Source organism: Pelmatolapia mariae, linkage group LG1 (assembly GCF_036321145.2).
Source record: "Pelmatolapia mariae isolate MD_Pm_ZW linkage group LG1, Pm_UMD_F_2, whole genome shotgun sequence".
Lineage (NCBI taxonomy): Eukaryota > Metazoa > Chordata > Actinopteri > Cichliformes > Cichlidae > Pelmatolapia > Pelmatolapia mariae.
In genome coordinates, this window is record NC_086227.1 from 33,924,993 (window position 1) to 33,944,932 (window position 19,940).

General features: G+C 40.7%; 2 protein-coding genes across 3 annotated transcripts in view; both read right to left on the reverse strand.

Moving 5' to 3' along the window:
- Positions 1 to 7,552, reverse strand: part of LOC134631350 (synaptosomal-associated protein 25-B-like) — a 42,270-nt gene extending 34,718 nt beyond the window's left edge. For both annotated transcript variants that reach the window (XM_063479594.1, XM_063479603.1), the window contains exon 1: positions 7,444 to 7,552. The gene's annotated coding sequence lies outside the window, so the exon portion shown is untranslated. The remainder of the gene's footprint in view (positions 1 to 7,443) is intronic.
- Positions 7,553 to 13,798: 6,246 nt separating this feature from the next.
- Positions 13,799 to 19,504, reverse strand: lrrc28 (leucine rich repeat containing 28). The gene is made up of 10 exons (XM_063467998.1): positions 19,321 to 19,504; positions 18,792 to 19,032; positions 18,655 to 18,695; positions 18,390 to 18,427; positions 18,170 to 18,307; positions 16,228 to 16,434; positions 16,033 to 16,135; positions 15,454 to 15,638; positions 15,191 to 15,350; positions 13,799 to 15,105 (listed from the first exon to the last, which is right to left on the reverse strand). The coding sequence occupies exons 2-10, from the start codon at positions 18,957 to 18,959 to the stop codon at positions 15,036 to 15,038; spliced, it is 1,110 nt and encodes a 369-aa protein (XP_063324068.1). The 5' UTR covers positions 18,960 to 19,032; positions 19,321 to 19,504; the 3' UTR covers positions 13,799 to 15,035.
- Positions 19,505 to 19,940: the final 436 nt, after the last annotated feature.

Genomic DNA, 19,940 nt, shown 5'->3' on the forward strand with positions numbered 1-19,940 from the left:
GCAGTTCTTGTTGCGACCTCTGATGCCCTCAACTCTCTTCTCCAGATTTTCCACCTGCACCTTTCGTGTCTGTTATAGATCCCAGAGGCAAACTACTTGCCCCGCTTCCTCTGTAGTTCAATAAATCAGTGGTTTTCAAAGTTTTTTTTTCTCACATGCCCAATATAAGAATCCCAAAAAGCTTGTCTCATTTTAAAAAAATACATTTTTAACAAAGATCTAGTTTTACATCTCGTCTGCTGTTGCTCAGCGCAACACTGCAGTACAACTTTTAACCTTGACTCCATGTTTCCTGTTTTGCGGGTTTCAGTGTTCGGACTCAAGAATAATAAAACTGTAGGGGTTCTAAATCCTGTGCAGGCCTATTTGTTTTTAGATTTTTTTCAGGAAAAGGGAAAGCGAAATCAATAAAATAATCACTAAATATAAAATCAAGATACCAATAAAATCTCAATGTCTATCAAGATCAACATCCATTCTACGCACGGAAAGCTGCGTAACCCTGCAAGGATACTTTTCCATCTTGCGTCAGACAGACTGCTGTTAAGATGAAAAGGCTGATACCTTTCCATTTCACACACACACACACAAATACACACAAACACACTCATGCTCAGATACACTTGCATTCATCCCCCGTATGTACTAATGGCTTTTCAAGTTGATTTTCTCCTGGCTGGGCAAAGCTAAACGTAACTGTAGTGACTCAGGAGCTAAAGTGGCCACTGACACTTGATTTATTACATTATCCATTCTCAGCAAACCTTTGTATTACATCAGATAAATCCACACGATAGTGAAGGATCAGGATTTTTACAGTATCACCTGACCCGAACTGATCTGTTGGATAATTTGAAGCTTATGCAGAAACAATGTGTCTGTTATATTGGTACTGACAAAAAAAAAACATTGCAGAATTCCAGTCACAAAAAACCACTCCTGCATAAACACTGTACCACCATGTTGACCTATAAACAATAAATACACGTGCCAAGATGTGACCTGGACAGAGAGCATGATGAGAGCCTGAGGGCTAAACCATTCAGACAGTTCACCCACCCGTTTACGCCTGACTGCTGCTGCTGCATACATGGGCCAACATCAAAACATGCACAAATGCACAGACCGAGCAGCAGCGGCAGCAGCAACCTCTGGGGCTGAAAAACAAAGCCAAAAGAGTTCCTCTGCTGGTTGCTCGAGACTGTCTCCAAATGTGAGTAAAACCATAGACTCCTTTGGTAAAATATGCAACCTTACTGCAGAAATAAGCATGTTTACAACCTGCTACAAAAAGAGTTTGGGTCTCTATAGCTAATTTCTGCACAGGGGTGAATTTTTATACAAGTCCCTTGACTATTCTCGTGTGAGTGTAGATGTAGATATTAGTCAAAGTCCTTAGGCATAAACAAAAGCGCTGTAGTACTACTTATAGTAGAAAGTGCTTTAGTGCTCAAATTGAGTAGAAAGACACTGCATAAGTACCACTCCATTTACCATAAAAGTCACCAATGATCTGCTGGCCAGATATCTGCAGAATTATTGAATTCATAGTGGTGTAAAGCACACCCACTCTGGAGCAGTGGAAACACATTCTGCATACTGATAAATAACACCCCTCTATGTGGCAGTTTGATGGGTCTGGGTTTGACAAAAGCTAGAACATTGCCTTCATGACTTCACTGTGCCAGGTGTGAAGTTTGGTGGAGGAGGGATAATGGTTTGGGGTTGCTTTTGGGGGGCTGGCCTTGGCTCCTTAGTTCCAGTGAATAGAATTCTTAATGTTTCAGCTTAACAAGATGTTTTGAAGAGTTCTGTGCTTCTAACTTTGTGGGAAAAATTAGGAGACGCTGGAAAATTCACTGGAAAGTCCTCCAAGAAATGTGGATTTAAGATCAGGGCGTACAAAAGCTCCTGTAGATGTAATGTCAAGGTGGCCCAAAGCAAGGCTTCTAAAAATTAAAGAAATGATGAATTTTAAATTTAAAGGACTCAAAAAAGCAGGATGAATGTCAGTTACTGAGACAACAGCTTTATAATCAAGCCTCCTGACAACCATCCAGGTTGACCACAGTGGTGGAGTGTGAATGGAACAAGCTGGTGTCCTGCCCAAAGCAATGCCCGCAGTGACAATATGGCTATAACGAATTAACACATTCCCTGTGGAGAAGCAGGATAGACACACAGAGAGAAATCTGCCGTGGAAAATCATTGAGGAAAAGCATAGGAAAATATTAAGACTTGTTATTTTTTTAAAAAGCCACCAAAATGGCTTCATTTCTTATATTTTCCATTTATGCTTCAAAATCAAAGGGATTTATATATTTCTATATAAACTGTACTGTAACATGATGACTTCCCAGCCAAACATCAATGACATAAGAGGCAAATGGTCGACCACCTGGCAACAAGCATACAAAAATGCACCTTTTAAGATGCCAGGCTCTGATTTTGACACCTTTAGGAAAGCCAAAACATATGGGGGGGGGCAGGTTCCCAGCATTCAGCCATTTTTGTCTCAGCTGAGCAGGGATGATGGAGCAGATTGCAATTCTGATATTTCCTCGTTATATAATCCAAAGTAGAGACAGACAGGCAGAAAGCTGCGGTTCAGATTAACAGAGAAACAGACTTATGGAAAGACAGACATGAGGAGGCGGAGTAGCTGGTCAGAAAGAAAGTACACATTAAACTTTACATTAACACAGCCTGTTAAACTACTTTGCACAATTAAAGACACATTATTCCAGTAAAACCTTCTACATATTAAGAATAATATATGAAGCATCTACCACGCTCTCCAATTTTATGGCCTTTTAACTTTTACGGAGCGTCACAGTATTGCCAATGAAGTTGGCAGACAGAACAATGCGCAGGCAGGCAAACGTGGCAGTGTCGGACATGCAAGAAATTCAAAGCAATCATCTGTGGCCTCCAGGGATAATCACTGCAAAGCCCCACTGTCCCATTCACTGAGGATAAAACCCACTGGATTAATCTGTAGGCCTACAGAACACACACACTTACATAACACACAGACCACTCTTCCTCTCTTTTGCATGCTTTTCTTTCACTTTGGCATTCACAGCCTCTCTCTCACTTCTGCTCTCACAAACACACACACACACACATGCGCACACACTCCTCTCCTCCATTTCTTCTCTACATGTATGCATTCAAATGGACACCTGTCAGCATACGTCTCTGTGCGCGCTCATTTAGACATGCAGATTGTTGACAGGCACATATAGAGCTGTATATATTAGGTAAAAACACACTGTTCTGTTCGTACGTGTGACAAATGGGGGAAAAGCAGCATGGTTCTCCTCCTGCGTGGACAACAGGATTAGAGTTATCACATGCTTGTGCTAACAACAAAAACATAAACGTCCTTAAAAGATAATCGCGGCTTCTTTGCAAAAGGATTTGTACTTTTGGTGTTGCACCGACTTTAACCTTGCTGTAAGGGTAAAACTGAAGCCATCAAAGGAATCGAGTTACTGCAACTCGACGATGCCATTGTGATCGATAAGAAGGATCGTATCACCATTTTGAATGTTTTATAAATGATAATTTGATGAAGCACCAGGATCAAAATACAGAACAAACAACATTAAGTATTTCTTTGTTTATCCTTGGTGTCTAACACATGCATAAAATGCATCTCCTATGTAGATATTTGCAAAAATGTAAGAGTTTTAATATGTATTTTAACATTTTTACATCCATATTTGTTGTGAAAATACTTTTTTTTTTACTGAAACAGATCCACCCATTTCATCGAACATACTGTGATTGGAGGTGAAAGACAAAGGTGCCTTTAAGTTACATTAAGTTGGCCAGACGTGAAACAAAGTGTTAAAGAAATGTGCAATAATCTTTAGATATGAAATCTCGTGTTCCGCATTTAGCATTTCAAGTTCTAAACCATTAATTGCTCTTTGTTGGTGCTCCTGCCGCTGGATTCTTTAAAATTAGAAGTGCACAAATTTTGAAATTCTGAATTTACATTTGCCAAGACCAATTTTTTGTTTGTTTGCTTTGTGTTTGTTGTTATTTTTCCCTCTTTGTATAAACCAAGAAAACATAGTCCTCATTTCGTAAATGGTCTTTCACCTATTCATCAAACTGTTTTACATCTTTTAGCTTGCACAGAATTAATTTGAAATGAGAAATGAACATTGGCCACTGTCATCATGAAATAATTCAATAACGTATCCTAACAGCTGATATATGACACTTTGTTAATTACACCTTGATAGTGCTGGGTTGGACCCATATGTTGATTCAACAAGATGTTGGAAACATTACTCAGACATTTTAGTCCATATTGACAATACTCTCATGGGCTGTGGTGTTTAAACCATGCTCAGCTGGTATGAAAGGGCCCAAACACATCACTACACCACCAGCAGCAGCAGCCTGAACTGTTGATCCATGGCAGGATGGACCCATGCTTTTCACGTTTCCACGAATCAATATTTTTATGCCAAATTCTGAAACTGCCAACTGAATATTTCAGCAGGAATCAAGACTCATCCATTATGTTGTCGAGTTTAGGTAAGCTTTATGAATTGTATTCCAGTTCTTAGCTGACAACAGTGGCACCCGGTGTGGTCTTCTGCAGAAGCAGCCCATCTGCTTCAAGGTTCGATCTGTTGCGTGTCTGTGTGTCCGTAGATGCGCCTACCTTGGTTATAATGAGTGGTTATTTGAGTTACAGTTGTCTTCCTGTCAGCTCAAAATAATGTTCCTATTCTCCTTTGAGCACTGGGATTTTCACCCAGTAAAGTGTGATTATCTGACTTGATAAGAGCAGAGTGTATATCAGTCTATTTCTCCTGTATATTGTTTTGTATGGTGATAAGAACAGGAATGGGGGTCTTTTAAAACTGAACACTTAAATTGATAAAAACTCATCCTGTTAAAGCTAAACTCTGTAAGCAGCACTCATTCTGACTGACTCAATTAACTCTGTGGGTGCAACCAAAACATACTGGAGGGCTTCTTAAAACATCTGCCCCACTCAGCCCTAGATTGATAACTGATGTGCCGCCCAAACTAGTTTAAAGAGTGCATGTGTTTATAAAAACCTCACAGGGTAAAATAAAAAAGGGCAGTCATTGCCAGAAGAAGATCCCCGCACTCATTTTATTGCTCAAACTTAATAAGTGAGCGACAGAAGATTGTGATCTGGGCGCATAATCACTCGGGTTTGTCTATCATGTGGCAATTTCACAGACGATTGCACTGAAATTTAACAGGAAGGTGTAAAGAGCAAAATGAATAAATAACAAGGGGAGTACATTTAAGTATCGAATGAAGAGGAAGGAGAGGAAAAGTTTGCTATGCTGTTTGTGTGTATGTGTGCGTGTTTGACAGATGTAGCGGGAGACTGGTGGTAATTTCTCACCTCTTTGTGGGCAGGGTGACAGAGTGGTGAGTGATAGGTGCTATGGGGGAGGATGGGGGATTGATCATGGTGGGGTGCAGGTATGTGCTAATGAAAGAAGGAAGCACTTTCTCACCAGGAAGCTGATTATTTGAGCACCCTGGGTTCGTGTTAATCATAACATTTTGGCTCCAGAAAAACAGAGAAAATGTCCAAGCAAACAGCTGCAATTAACATTTCATCAACCAAACCAGTTACACTTGGTTCACTGTACACCAGCTTTCAGCAAAATCAGGACACAACTGTAGGACAAATGTAAGATTTCTTAAGGTGAAAAAAACCCCAAAAGTAAGTTTAATAAACTGAAGAAGAGCAGAATAAGTCCAGCAATAATCCAGTACAAGGAAAAACCAAAACTCAGTGGAATAACTCCAGAAACTAAACCAGGAATCCTAGAGGAGCAGACCATAAAGAGAGAAAGACCGGGGGGAAAAAAGGTGAAGCAAAGCAACCAGAGACACAAGAAAACATATTATCAAAGTAAAACAGGAAGTGAGGGAGGAAAAAATAGACAAGGAAACACAGGAAGTCCTTTGAAAACATTATTAATTAAATTTAACAAATTGTTAGAAGTAAAGTTCACCTGTTGCAGCTGAGATTTATATTTTTTTACATGCTGGATGCATTTGCACTCCATAATTTAAAGCAGCAGCAAAACCAAAATACAACATAGGGCATAGAATTGACTGGAAGTTAGATATGTTTCAATTAGCCCATGTTGGGTGTGCTGCAGTCATTTCCTGCCCTAATTGAAATATCCACCTGTTTACATCGAGTTACAAACAACACCAGGCTGCCAAAAAAAGACAACACACACACACACACACACACACACACACACACACACACACACACACACACACGTGTTGATCTGCTTAAGAGTCGGCCTGAGCTCTTTGTCCTCTCTGACATTAACACAGGTGCACATGCAGGAAAGGGAGAAAGACTGGAGCAGTTTCTACTTTAACTTGAGTTTAAATTCATTAACAAAATTCATAACTGAATTCAACCTTAATGTTGCAACTGCGCAGCTTCAGTCATAGGAGTGACTATTGTACACGTTTTCTCAGACAGGGCCTTAAAAACTAGCATCTTAAAATAATTATTTCAAATACTTATATGCTGACCTCTGATCTTTTTTTTTCTGCTTCTGTTTTTCTTGCACCTGACGCTCCTAACCAAACATCCATCTTTCCCTCATGAAAATTATCTGTTACCATTAACGGCTCCCTGTTCACTGTGTCTGTACGGTCCTCTGGAAAAAGGAAGTGAAGGAAAGGTGAAAAGTCAGACCTCTGGATTAAAACAGATCTGAACCACAAACAGCCTGGCCATTTTATAAAAACAATAAGTGTGATAACGAATGCTGTCTCACTTGTTTCCAGAGCGCAGAAACTAGATTCAGGTATTTTTCAGGACTCACTGTTTCAGTTTGCCTCGTTTCACGAATAGATTAACTTCAGATTTTCATTTTTGGGGGAACACTTTGAGAAAAAACGTTTCGCTTTGTGCGTAAAGTATTTTTCAGCATCAGACTCGGGAGCTGTCCAAGGTCCTGAACCTGCACACGGCTTTTCTGTTTAATGGCCAGCTACACCTAGAAGCTTTCAGAAACATGAAAAACAAGATTACAAAGTCTGTGTTATCCTGTTGTTTAATCCTTACATAAAACAACCACTCTTCCACTGTGACAGAAAACAGAAAACAGCCAAAAGTTCAAACAATTCAGCACATGCGTCGACACAGAGTCGCTACAAACACAACAGAAACAGCAACATGGTCCTCGTTTCCCCTCAGATATCATTACCTCACAAACAAAAAATAACCTAGCAAATATGACGCGGTCTTACAGCTGAGAACTCTGTCACGTCCTGGGACGTATAAACTGCTAAAACCTGAAATCTGGAGAATCATTCAAACTTTAATTATCGCTCTTCTTTTGATTATTCTGTGGGTCAAAATGAGAGGATTAAAAAAAATCGAATCAAACCGACCTGGTTAAGTTTCTTCAGCTCTTTCTCTTCTTTTTCTTTTGCTGTATGTTTGTACAGGGTGAAGATGTCTGTCCGTCCAGCCGCTCCGTTCAAAGGGACTGTCCCCGCCCCCCAACCCCCACGCCCTCCGCTGGATCAGCACCGCCCTCCTCCTTAACCGCCACAGCAAGCGTTAATCTCCGCAGGTCTACTCATCAAACACTTCCTGTTAATGATTCACAAAATAAAACCTGTGAAGGAACTGTGTAGTTACATTAAGTGAAAACTGTGTATAACGTGACTGGTGCCTGATGCCTGAAAAAACTTCCGATATCCCAAGAAATCCAGGACTATTTTTAAAGGTGGCAAAGCAACAACGCTGCAAGTCGGAAATGTGGAAATATACATGTCATACATAGGGGGGGGGGGGGCTTGGCAAACACGCGAAATGCTTTACTCCTGTTATTGGAAGCAAAAATAAATGTATAATACACAATTCCCTAACATTTGTGAAAGATCCCCGGTTTGATTCCATGGGAAGACACAAATTCCTTGAGAGTTGCATTAAGAAGCACGTAAGGCATTAGGCACAAGTCAACCAGGCAGTGCTACCTGCTCTCCTATTAGATAAAATACAAGATATATAGCAACACAGCTACTTCTGACAACAATAGTAATAATACTAGGTTTGGTTTTAATTTGACAGTCATGCCACCTGATTTCCTGTCTCATTGATGCCTCTCACAAAATGGCCGCGCCCTCTGACGTCAGCGGTAACGGATAAAAAGGTAGGTCAACTGCGCGCTGCTCAAAGCCATGTTGGCTGCAGGATGCTGTCTTTCTCTGTTGATATCAGGCAGAGCTGCAGGCTGATCTGCGCAAACCGCAGATTATTGTCTATGATCTAAATTCACGGTGCTTTAGTCCGACTGTTTACTACTTAGAAAGCAGAGTAACTGACAAAGAAAACTTTTTACTAAAGGAAATCAAATGAAAACAATATTAAATGTGAGAAACAAAATTCTGACAAAAATCAGATTTTCAATCCAAAAGCGTGTAGTTCAAGTTCTTTTCTATTCTTCTTTTTTTTTTTTTTTAAATTGGTATACAGAAAGATTTTCATGGTTACAAGTATGATGATTTTCTTTCCTTCCCTAAATACTTTTTTTAATAACCTTACATCCCCTTACATCCTTACATTTCCCATCTCCACAGACCATACTTCCTGTCACAAGCATCTCTAATATCTATCCATGTGTGTTTATGTGCACACAGAGCCCAAAAAGCCTCTTGAGATTGTCCTCTGTGTGCTCAGCTGTTTGCCCCTGGAGTCCTTGACTTTACATAATCACACAAAATGCTAAAATGCTTGAAAAGACATGGTGCAAGGGCAACACGTCTTCTTTACTAAAAAGGTCTTTTTAGCTGGAGAAATTGCAGAAATTAGAAGCTGTTTTTCCTTTTTTAAGATGAAAATTTGCTTGTGTGCACGCTCTTTTTTTCAGCTTTTATTTATTGTACTTTAACGGATACGTGGCCTTAGATGACTCACATCTGCAGAAGCAAACAGCATACATGCAAGACAAACATTAAGTAGGTCAAAGGTGAGAGCCATGGTGCCTTGATTATTTCTGCGACTGTGGAGAGATAACACAAGAGAGGTCCTAATGAGCTGGGGAAAGGAGTGTGAGGTAAAAGCTTAGCGGTGATCAGATCATATCATCTTTCTCCTTGTCAATTCCCACACTGTCAAAAAAAACGCATTAAAAAAAATTATGTCACTGCGCTTTTCCAATTGTCTGCCGGCAAGTGTCTTTTGAGCCAATCAGCCCTTAGTTCTTGTTCTTTAAATTTGTTGTTTCGTCAAGCAAGTGCTTACTGTGCTCCATCAGCAGCATGTGGTGATCCTACACTAGTCCTTGTCATCTCTCCTAGTTTAATGGATTAATGTCCTTATCGCCCTACTGTCTACTTCCTCATTATTTACTATTAAAACACTAAAACATTCTCCAGAAATCCAGTTGACCCTCGAGGCCTGAAAGCAGCTGATTAGCAGCAGAATTGATCTATGCAGGTGATGGATTGGCTTTCCTCATGTGTTCTTACAAGCCCATTTAAAAAAAAGCCATTAAGACCTCCCTCCCAGTTGATGATCCAATAGCAATAAAGTCAAGAACCCAATAACACTGTGACACTGTGTTGCCACTGATTGAAGCAGTCCTCCTCGAGTGTTTGAAAATGGCTCAGAGTGCAAATTTATGCATAGCACAGAACATCCAGCAAAGAGACATTTCCAAGTGATTACTCTGATGTGTGACAGTTGGGAACTGGCAACTGGCTGTGTCAACTGAATACATATAATTTGATAAGTATTTAGCTATCATTTACAAAACAGTGACAGGATTCATGCTGCATAATGTGTAGAGTACTACACGTGTGGTATTGGGACATTTGAATACTGCACTGCACTATTGTTAATCATAAAACCCATGCAGCTATAAAGATATCAACTCATTTTCAGGGTGTATAGTAATCTACACCTGTACCTGAAACTGACCGGCTGAATTTAATGAAACTCAGAGGTGGAGCAGAGGCAAAGGGACAGGTCATTAACTTTTGGATCAGGTCTGAATCCCTTTGTTTATGTGCTATTGTTATGTTTTTTTGTTGTCTTTTCGCTTTGAAGTGCAAACATACTATACTGTGTTGCAACAGTGAACCATGAATTATGCCTAATAGACCTAGAACAAGATTCCAAGTTATCCTCAGGCACATGCTGTTTGACAGCTGAGCTACCACAGCAAACAAGCCGGCTATGGACAAACATTCTGCTATCAGTGATATTTGGACAATGTTTGTCGCTGACTTATCAAATACTACAGTCCTGGTACTGATCTCTGTGCAGAAGAACAGATGTTATCTTTGGGAAGAAAGTGCAGTTTTTATTTCACCTAAATCAGCTTCAAATGGAAGTTGGGAACAACTGGAGGAGGTAGAGCAGGTAGTGTCTGTGAAGGTTCTCAGTCATCCAGGTCATCGTAGTCAAAGGAGTTTGCAAAGAAAAGCGTCTGGACTTCTTTGAGTTGCTTGAAGACGTTTCACCTCTCATCCGAGAAGCTTCTTCAGTTCTAAGGTCAAATGGCCGAGAGTCCCAGATTTAAACCCAGTGGGAGTGTCCCCCCCAAAGAGGGACAAAGGACCCCCTGATGATCCTCTAATCCACAAGTGTCGAACTCCAGGCCTCGAGGGCCAGTGTCCTGCAGGTTTTAGATGTGTCCTTGATCCATCACAGCTGATTCAAATGGCTAAATTACCTCCTCAACATGTCTTGAAGTTCTCCAGAGACCTGGTAATGAACTAATCATTTGATTCAGGTTTGTTGACCCAGGGTGATATCTAAAACCTGCAGGACACCGGCCCTCGAGGCCTGGAGTTCGACACTTGTGGATTAGAGGATCATCAGGGGGTCCTTTGTCCCTCTTTGGGGGGGACACTCCCACTGGGTTTAAATCTGGGACTCTCAGCCATTTGACCTTAGAACTGAAGAAGCTTCTCGGATGAGAGGTGAAACGTCTTCAAGCAACTCAAAGAAGTCCAGACGCTTTTCTTTGCAAACTCCTTTGACTAGAGCAGGTAGTCTACTGAGGCTAACCCTAACACCCCACCAACCACCACCTTGGACATAAATGATTGAAATCCTCAGTATCTGTCATTGATAAAGGAAATTGTATGTATGACAACCAGATACATTAAAAATGCCAGTATATAATATAATGTGGGTTAAGAAAGTAGATAGTAGGTTTTTTCTTACTTCATGTGAACGTACCGCATCAGGCTCTAAAAACACCATCTGAGAAATCTTGACTTCTCACAACACCAGTCCATCTGCACAAGGATTCGCAATCTTTTTTGGGGGATTAATCCTCCTTTTAAATGTATGTTTCTTTCAGATTCATCTGAGCTCACGTGTTCAATTTGCACTGTTGACTTTCTGGTCACACTAATGACTGCACCTCCAAGAACTCGGCTGTTAAACTCCTAAAGTTTGCAGATGACACCACCGTCATTGGCCTCATTCAGGATGGTGATGAGTCTGCATACCGGCAGGAAGTTGAGCGGCTGGTACTCTGGTGCAGTCAGCACAATCTGGAGCTGAACACTCTTAAAACTGTAGAGATGACAGTGGACTTCAGGAGACACCCCCCAACTCTGCCCCCCCTCATCATATCAGACAGCCCTGTGTCGACTGTGGAGATCTTCAAGTTCCTGGGTACCACCATCTCCCAGGACCTGAAGTGGGAGACCAACATCAACTCCATCCTCAAAAAGACCCAGCAGAGGATGTACTTCCTGAGACAACTGGGGAAGTACAGTCTTCCACAGGAGCTGCTGATCCAGTTCTACACTGCAGTCATTGAGTCTGTCCTGTGCTCCTCCATCACAGTCTGGTATGGTGCAGCCACTAAACAGGACAGGAGCAGACTGCAGCGGACTGTACGGGCAGCAGAAAGGATCATCGGTGCCCCCCTGCCCTCCATCCAGGATCTGTACCTCTCAAGAACCAGGAAACGGGCAGGGAAAATCGTCACAGACCCCTCACACCCTGGACACAGACTTTTTGACCTGCTGCCCTCTGGCAGACGGTACAGAAGCCTGCAAACCAAGACCACCCGACACAGGAACACTTTCTTTCCCCTCGCCATCTCCCTCCTAAACAGTTGACCTGTCACACTGCTTCCCACTGCCAGACTGCAACTGCACCTTATGTACATTCTGTAGTATTCATTCCACCTCATTTCATTTCTGTATTTTATGTACATAAGTTTAGTTATTTATAGTTGGTTTACACAGCTTTGTGTATGTATGTGTATGCATGCGTAATGTACATATAGGTGTGTATGTGTGTGTGTGTGTGTGTGTGTGTGTGTGTGTTTTTACATTGCTGTGCTTGAGAGCCACCATCTACCGGAACCAAATTCCTTGTATTTGTCTGCACATATACTTGGCCAATAAACACGATTCTGATTCTGATTCTGATTCTGATGTGTTCTTGCAGTGCTGTGTTTATGTACAAATTCATGAGGCTTTGCTTTGCCTGTGTCTTTATGTGAGCATAAAGTATGGACGAGTGATATTTCATATGTGCAGGCAGCTGAGATGGAATAGTCCCAGAGGGAGGGCAGAAAGCTGAAGCACCAGTCAGAGAGGATCATGGTATCACATCTGTCTGAACATGTCATCGATCCAGGTAATGGAGCCGCTCCGCTTTCCTCTCAACAACCCTCTGTTATTATGCAGCAGCTACAGATGTCTTTGGAGGACTCATTGCAAAAAATGCAAACGATAAAGAAATAAGAAATGTGAAAGGCGGGGTATGCTGCTAGCATGTTCAGCAGGGGATAGTTGGTATATCAGAGGAATAAATAAGGAAAATAAAAGTCTGACTCAGGAGTTAAGCAAAGCTCCCCTGGCATGCTTGGCTCGAGGCTAACTGGCACAAGACCTTCCTGTTGGCAGGATGTTTTTTATATCCCACATAATGGGGAGCCAAAGAGCTCGACTCTCCTGACCTACTGACACAAACAACTGTACATCACTGAATGCCAGAATTATAAAGGGGGTGATATAGCCAAGCAGCTGAACTTTAAGTCTAACAAAAACAAAAAACAAAAAACATGCACTCTTAGTTGTGAAATGCAAAGAGGGAAAACAGAAGATTTGAATGTGTTCATGATTGAAAACTTTCAAGTGGAAAGTTTTTTGGGTGATCTGGGCAGCAATTTCAATCATCTGTAAGGCATCAGTCACATGAAAGAGAACAAAAAATAAATAAAATCTAAACCTATATTGTTTTATAGACTGAAGTCTTCCACTACAAACTAAACTAAGAAACAAACTAAGTGAAGTGCTTTATTACAAACAACAATTCTCTTTCTCGGATCTTCTCCTAGTGTCTGTTTTTCACTTTTACTTGTTAGCTTAGTTCAAATTACATAATTAGTTTAAGGAGGGAGGTTCTGGGTTCTGGCCCATTGTATGGCTGACCCAAGGCTACTTCTTTCTATTTCTTTTTCCCAGATCTCCAGACCTTTGAGTTATTGTTGTAAATGAGAACAACATGGTGGTGCAGAGGTTGGTGCTTACATGGGTACAGTCAAAAGGTGACTACAGTATGTTTTCTGTTGTGGCTTTAACAACATATTGTAAGACTGACATGATTCTCACAGGCTTCAGACCTGAGTCACATTAAAAGTTGTTTTCTCAGACATTTCAGAATTTTATGTAATGGATGTGATAATAGATGCTTCTGTCCTCTCTGCAGTTTTCTTTATGGACGACTGTTATGATGAACTCTCTTTTGTAAGAAAAACACAAATTCAAAGTCAAACATCAGTCAATATTTACTGCCAAACAAAACAAATGATAAATTAGAACTGTACAATATGGTAATAAACATTACACACACACACACACATATCAGTTCAACAAGAGAAACACACAGCGCTGCTTGTGTTTAAATCTCTCTTTTTCTTCAGGCAGACAGACAAGTCTGTGTCCTTTAAACCCTAAAAAGTGTGAAAATCTGACTTTTTGGTTTGTGTATTTTTTTTTAAACACAGAGTGTGTTATTATAATTGTTGTTATGACAAAAAGACATTGCTGTTAACATATAAAATGGTCAAATCTTAAAAGCTGATATAGAATATAACAAACTGTGATTTCTCATAACCTGTCAAATAAATGCGAGTTAGAGGTGTCACGATAACATGTATTGAAAATCCTGATATTTAAAAATGAAATGTAAATATTGTGTCAATGCACAATATGAAAAATTTTTGTTTTGTATGCTTTTGTAGGGTTAAGCATCATAGCATCTCTCGCCATGTCTATGAATTTTGAGTTTAATTAATTGGCCAATAAACAAAGTTATTGAATCTGACTGAAAGCATAAGTACAGAAGTTTCTTTTTCAACCACTCATATTACAATATTATAATCATGAAGTTTAAGTCTGATATCGTGACAGCCCTAACATGAATCCTTGGCTCATTGTCTTTAGTGGGTCTTAGAGTTCACAAAAACTGTGACTAAGAACATGACTTCATGCAGTATGTTGTCTCAAATGTAGATTTTCTATTTTAGACATTCACTTTAATTTCTGCTGAAATTAACACACATCAAACTGATAAACATTCTTTGAACTTACAAACCTTCAAATATTCTTCGGTTATCATAAAAACAAAAGCATGCTACAAATGTTAACACCTCAAAGATCACTCTGCAACCAATGAGTCTGCTGCAAAAAGCTTCAGTGGAAAAAAGCATATTATTCCACAAAGATTAAAGTGTTTGTTCTTAAAAGTGCCCAGTTATGAGTGGGTAGTTACCATTTAATGAGCACTACTGTGCACTGCTGCTGACCTCCCCCACACAAACAGGAATGCAAAGCTCTGAAATGTTGAGCTTTGTGTTCATCATCTGACCTACCAAACATCTGCATACGCTGCTTCTGCCAGGTCCTTTATCAAGTAGCGAGCCACAGACATTCAAGATCCACAGCTGACGTTATATGTCAGTGCGTGAGTGGGGGAGGGGAGAGAGAAGGAAATGAGATCACCCCTGGAGGTCAAAGGTTCGGAGGCAGTGACTGGAGCAGCAGTAGGCTACAAAACTCACAGTGGTCCTGAACAGGAAAGGAGAAGGACGTAAGTATGCATGTTAAATCCTTCTTTAGGGGGAAACTAAAAAAGACGGTGTGTTTGCCTGACCTGCGGTGCACTCCTGCCAGGGCGGTGTCACGGAGGGGGAAGAGTTTGGGGTAGATGATCGTGAACATGGCTTGGCTGCATCGGTGACAGTGACCGAGGGGGAACTGCAACAGATCCCGCAGGCTCTTTGGGAGGGTGATGGGAGGCAGCAAGCTGAGCTCTAAAAACAGCAGCAAACAAAAAAGGTGCCGTTAAAGTTTTAAGTTATTTGATTAATAACCAGCAGGTGTTTTCTAACGTAAGAGTGAACACTGTCTCCTCACCTGCTGGGCGGCGGTGGTAGATGCGGTGCAGCGTCCTCATAGCCAGCTCCTCCAGGGGAACAACATGTTCTGTCTCTGAGCCCACCACCTTCACTTCAGCTGGCAGGCCAACCAAGGCTTCACTCAATTCCTCACCCAGCATTTCACCAAGTCCACCCTCCAGCGCTTGAGCAGATAAGCCACATCTGCAGGAGAACAACACACACAAACATAAGTATGCAGCCCATTAAGTCTGCAGTTGTATTTAGTAAAGATGCTACAAACCACCTTTATTTTATACAAGACATATATCAGTATCCTCCCCTCACATGTGCAGATCTTAAGATGATATGTTAAGACAGCTTCACCACTATGCAGAGGATAATACTTACCACCTCACTCTTGTCCCAACCAGCCACATTCTCTATACATTTAGTATTTACACTTTTCCAACAGTCTGTGGGCTAAATATCAGTTAATTTTCTGCTAACTTATATCCAACATCATGGAACTGCATTTCTTTTTCACTCTGCTAATCAGCAATGACCTTTATCAGTTGTCTTAAACTGTATCTGTTGAGCTGTTGGGATGGTGTATTACCCGCTGCAGCCGATAACTTTGTTGTACAAGTAGGACGGGAGTCCTTTCAGGTCCACATTGTTGTCAACAAACACAAACTGCATCTCCCGTGATCTGCCCAGATCTGAAACACACAAAGATTTCAACACCACCTCGCTCATTTTATTGTCACCACTAGAGCAAATAACGGAGGGACAGAGAAGAGGATTCACCGACCCAGTGGTAGGAAAGTCAGCCGGTTAGCTGCCATAGAGAGCTGGTTAAGGCGGTGGAGCCAGCAGAGCTGCCGGGGAATGTGGCTCAGCAGGTTGTGGTCCGCTGTCAGATTCTGTAGTGAGAGACAGCGATGCAGTCGGTCCGGTAGAGACATCAGTTGATTCATCGACACGTCAAGCGTCTCCAAGTCCTGCAGATCACCAATCTCTGCAGGTGTCACAAATATGTGAGAGACGTAAATCTCAGATAAAGCTGCAAAACTTTATTATTTGAAAGAAAGAAAGAAAAAAGAAAATCACAGTTTTGTCAAACTTTTATCAGAAATTTGATTTGTATTTGTTGTTCCTCGCTGGATGCCTTAAAACCAAAGGGTTTCCAAACATCTCAACTAGACATAACATCTTTGTTCACAGGTCTTTTTTTCATCATCTTGGCTAAAGCTGATGTAAGCCCATTATACCCTCCTCTTAGAAAGAGGCAGGAGCCTGTGGGATTTCTAAAACAAAACGAGAGCATCGCTGCAAAAAGAACAGCAGCACAGTCAAATGATTATATTATTTTGGAACCACAGCTGTAAATGAATATACTCTCTAGTTTTGGTTAAGTATACTTTGATATAGGGCTGGAAGCACTGTTTCTCATCACTACTATTTTTATTTTGCACACACTGTCTCACCGTTAGGATGAAATTCAGTCAACAGAAATTGTGACACTCGAAAAAGAAATTGTTGATGTTATCACTAAGTTCAGGAAACATTCCTGGTAAATCAAGAACCATGGCAAAAAGAAAACAGGCAAACAAATACGTTACTGAGAATTTGACTAGGGGCACAACAAACAACAATCTAATGGTTTCAAGTTATTGACAAAATCCACGGAGGGTAACTATTTTTATTTATTTTAAAGTATATGAAATTGCACAACCTCCCTTCAGCTTCAGCTACACTACTTATATGCGCCTCATAATCTGTGTTTATAAAAAATTTAAACAACTTTTCTCTCAGGTGGAGCTCTGCTGCTCTCTGCTGGCAATTAAAATATTTACAAGTAGGGAAACCAAACGCGCTGGGAAAAAAGCAACAGTTCAAAGTGATTTTATGCCAAACATGAAATATAAGTCTTACTGTTACGGATAAATTACTGAAGCAGGTAAAAGCATAGATGTACAATACATGCATGTTGTACATGTTTTTCCTCTTTTTTGTAATATGCAGCTTTAAGAGTAAACAATTTTATGCCACTAGTGTTTTGTTTTGAAGCTTTTATGTAAGACAAGCGCCAATCAATAGTTCAAACATGAATACATTAGCCAATCATGTTGTTGCACTGACACGAGTACAGAGTAGAATTTTATGACAGTTTCCAGCAGACATTTCTCTGTGCTCATAAAGACACAGGTAAGCACAGTTTTTTGTTTTTAGTTTTTCTTGGTTTTCTGTAATGTGAATAAGCACATTTTGTTCAATGATCTCATTTAATTAGGTCATAATGATATAAAAATGTTGCCAATGCATAGTGTAAGTATCATTTTTGTGGGGGAGGGGCGGGGGTTAAATTCTGGTTTGTATCAGATTTTGCAAACATAAAGCATTCAGCTTAAATTCAGCTTTCATGTCTCTGTGACCATTGTAATTAAATGAGACTCTCTTTATCACTATAAACTATACAGTGCTAACCCTTGTTGCACAGGGGTCAGCAATGTTAATTTTCATTCATTGTGGTTTGTGCTGCTGCAGTGTATGGTTGGCACAAAATCAGAAGGAACATCTGGACTTGCTCCAAGACAAACGACTGGTCTAGGTAGCTGTACTTAAACCGATGCCCCTGAATAAAGGACTCAGGCTACTAGCTGAAAAGGTACCAAAGAATATAAGATAATGTAAAATTATTTAAGCCTCTAAAAGGAAATCTAAAAACAAGACAGACAACTGTTGTGTCTTACCTGGAGGAAGGAATTTGAGCTGGTTATTGGACAGTCTCAGGTGCCGCAAAGACCTCAGTCTGCCGATCTCTGGACAGAGAACCTGCAGGGCATTATTGCTCAGGTCTAACGACTGCAGTCTGGCCAAGTTTCCAATAGCTGGGAATGAAACCAATCTTAATATTCAAACAAGTGAATTAAACACTGTTATTAATATTACTGTACTGGACAATGTGCTTACCCTCTGGAATAATGACCAAGTTGTTTGAGTGCAAATACCTGAAATGTACAAGCAGACAGTAAAACAATTACAGCTCTGGTGTTTGCTGCTGAAAACACCTAAATGTGAGAGACAGTTAATCTCATTTAGTGATGCAACATCTGGTGGTTAACGTCACTAGAAACCTCTTGATAAACACAAAACACACAATCAATCTCCGACAGCCTGTGTCAACTCTCTGTTGTCATCATTTATAAAACAAAACTTAGTTTAGCAAAATACTTACAGTTCAATGAGATTTGGGAGCTTTTGAGCAAGATTGTCAGGCTGATAAAGACAGAGCAAAAGCAGAAGTAGTTAGAAATTTTCTTTGGGTTTCATAAGTGTCTCATATGGTAAAATGAACATGCAATGTGTGGATACCAGTGTAGTGAGTGAGTTTCTCTTCATGTAAAGTCTCTCCAGAAACTGCAGGCCTTCATCTTTCAGCAGCTCCACGGGGAAAATGTTCAGGTTTTTGTAGTTAAGAAACAGGTTTTTGTGGCGCTCCTGCTTGGCCATGAATATGGTCTCATGAAGTTCGGTTGCCATTGCTGAGGAGACCTCTCGTCCTCCGGTGGAGGAGCCCTGGCAGTGCCTCCTACCTCTATGGCATCACTGGATCCTGACAGACAAACACATGAGCAGACGTTCAGACAGATATTCAAGCTGCAATGGCGACATGAGGTGGACCCAGACCACATTAACAGGGGGTTTCATGTTATGTGCAACTACAGTTAATGGCTCACGGTTGCATAAAGTAGGAACCTGTTAGTTCATTTAATATTAGACAAAATTAGACGCCAAATGACACACAAGAATACATAATAAGCAGTAATATCTGTTGTTTTAAACTATTAGCATGACAGCTAACAGGCTGCTACTGTCCAATAACATGAAAACTGTAGTTTACCTCAGCTTTGCAGGGCCATTTTAATCCCCTTTAAACCTCACATATACTCGTAACCAGCTTAATGCGCCATATACGATGTCAAAGGTAAACTACCCGTTAACTAGCAAATGGTTGCTAAACAACAACAACCAACCACAGCCAGACGTCACGGCTACCTTCTTCTTCGTCGTCTTCTTCCTGTGGGGAAGTTTTCGGCGGACTAGACGCAGCAAAGGGGCGTTACTGCCCTCCTCAGGTCATTCGTGTATTTCTATTTCCGCTTTCTCGCGAGATGACGCAAAAAGAATGGGCTCTATGGAACTGTAGTCCAAACATGTAAATCTTTCAGGATAAACATTTTTGTTCTCAAGTTATTAGTACACTGAAGATATAATAGATATGATATATGTGAATTGTAGCCTATACCGACTTGTATATGAGGCTGGACACTAAGGAAGGAGAAAAAGACTTTTGAGACTGTTGGTGAAAAAGTATAGAGAAGGTTGCACTGCGTTTTTGTGGATCTAGAGAAAGCATATGATAGGGTGCCAAGACAGAAACAGTGGTACTACACGAGGAAATCAGGAGTGGCAGAGAAGTATGTGAGAGGGTTGCAGTACATACATGAGGACAGGAAGACA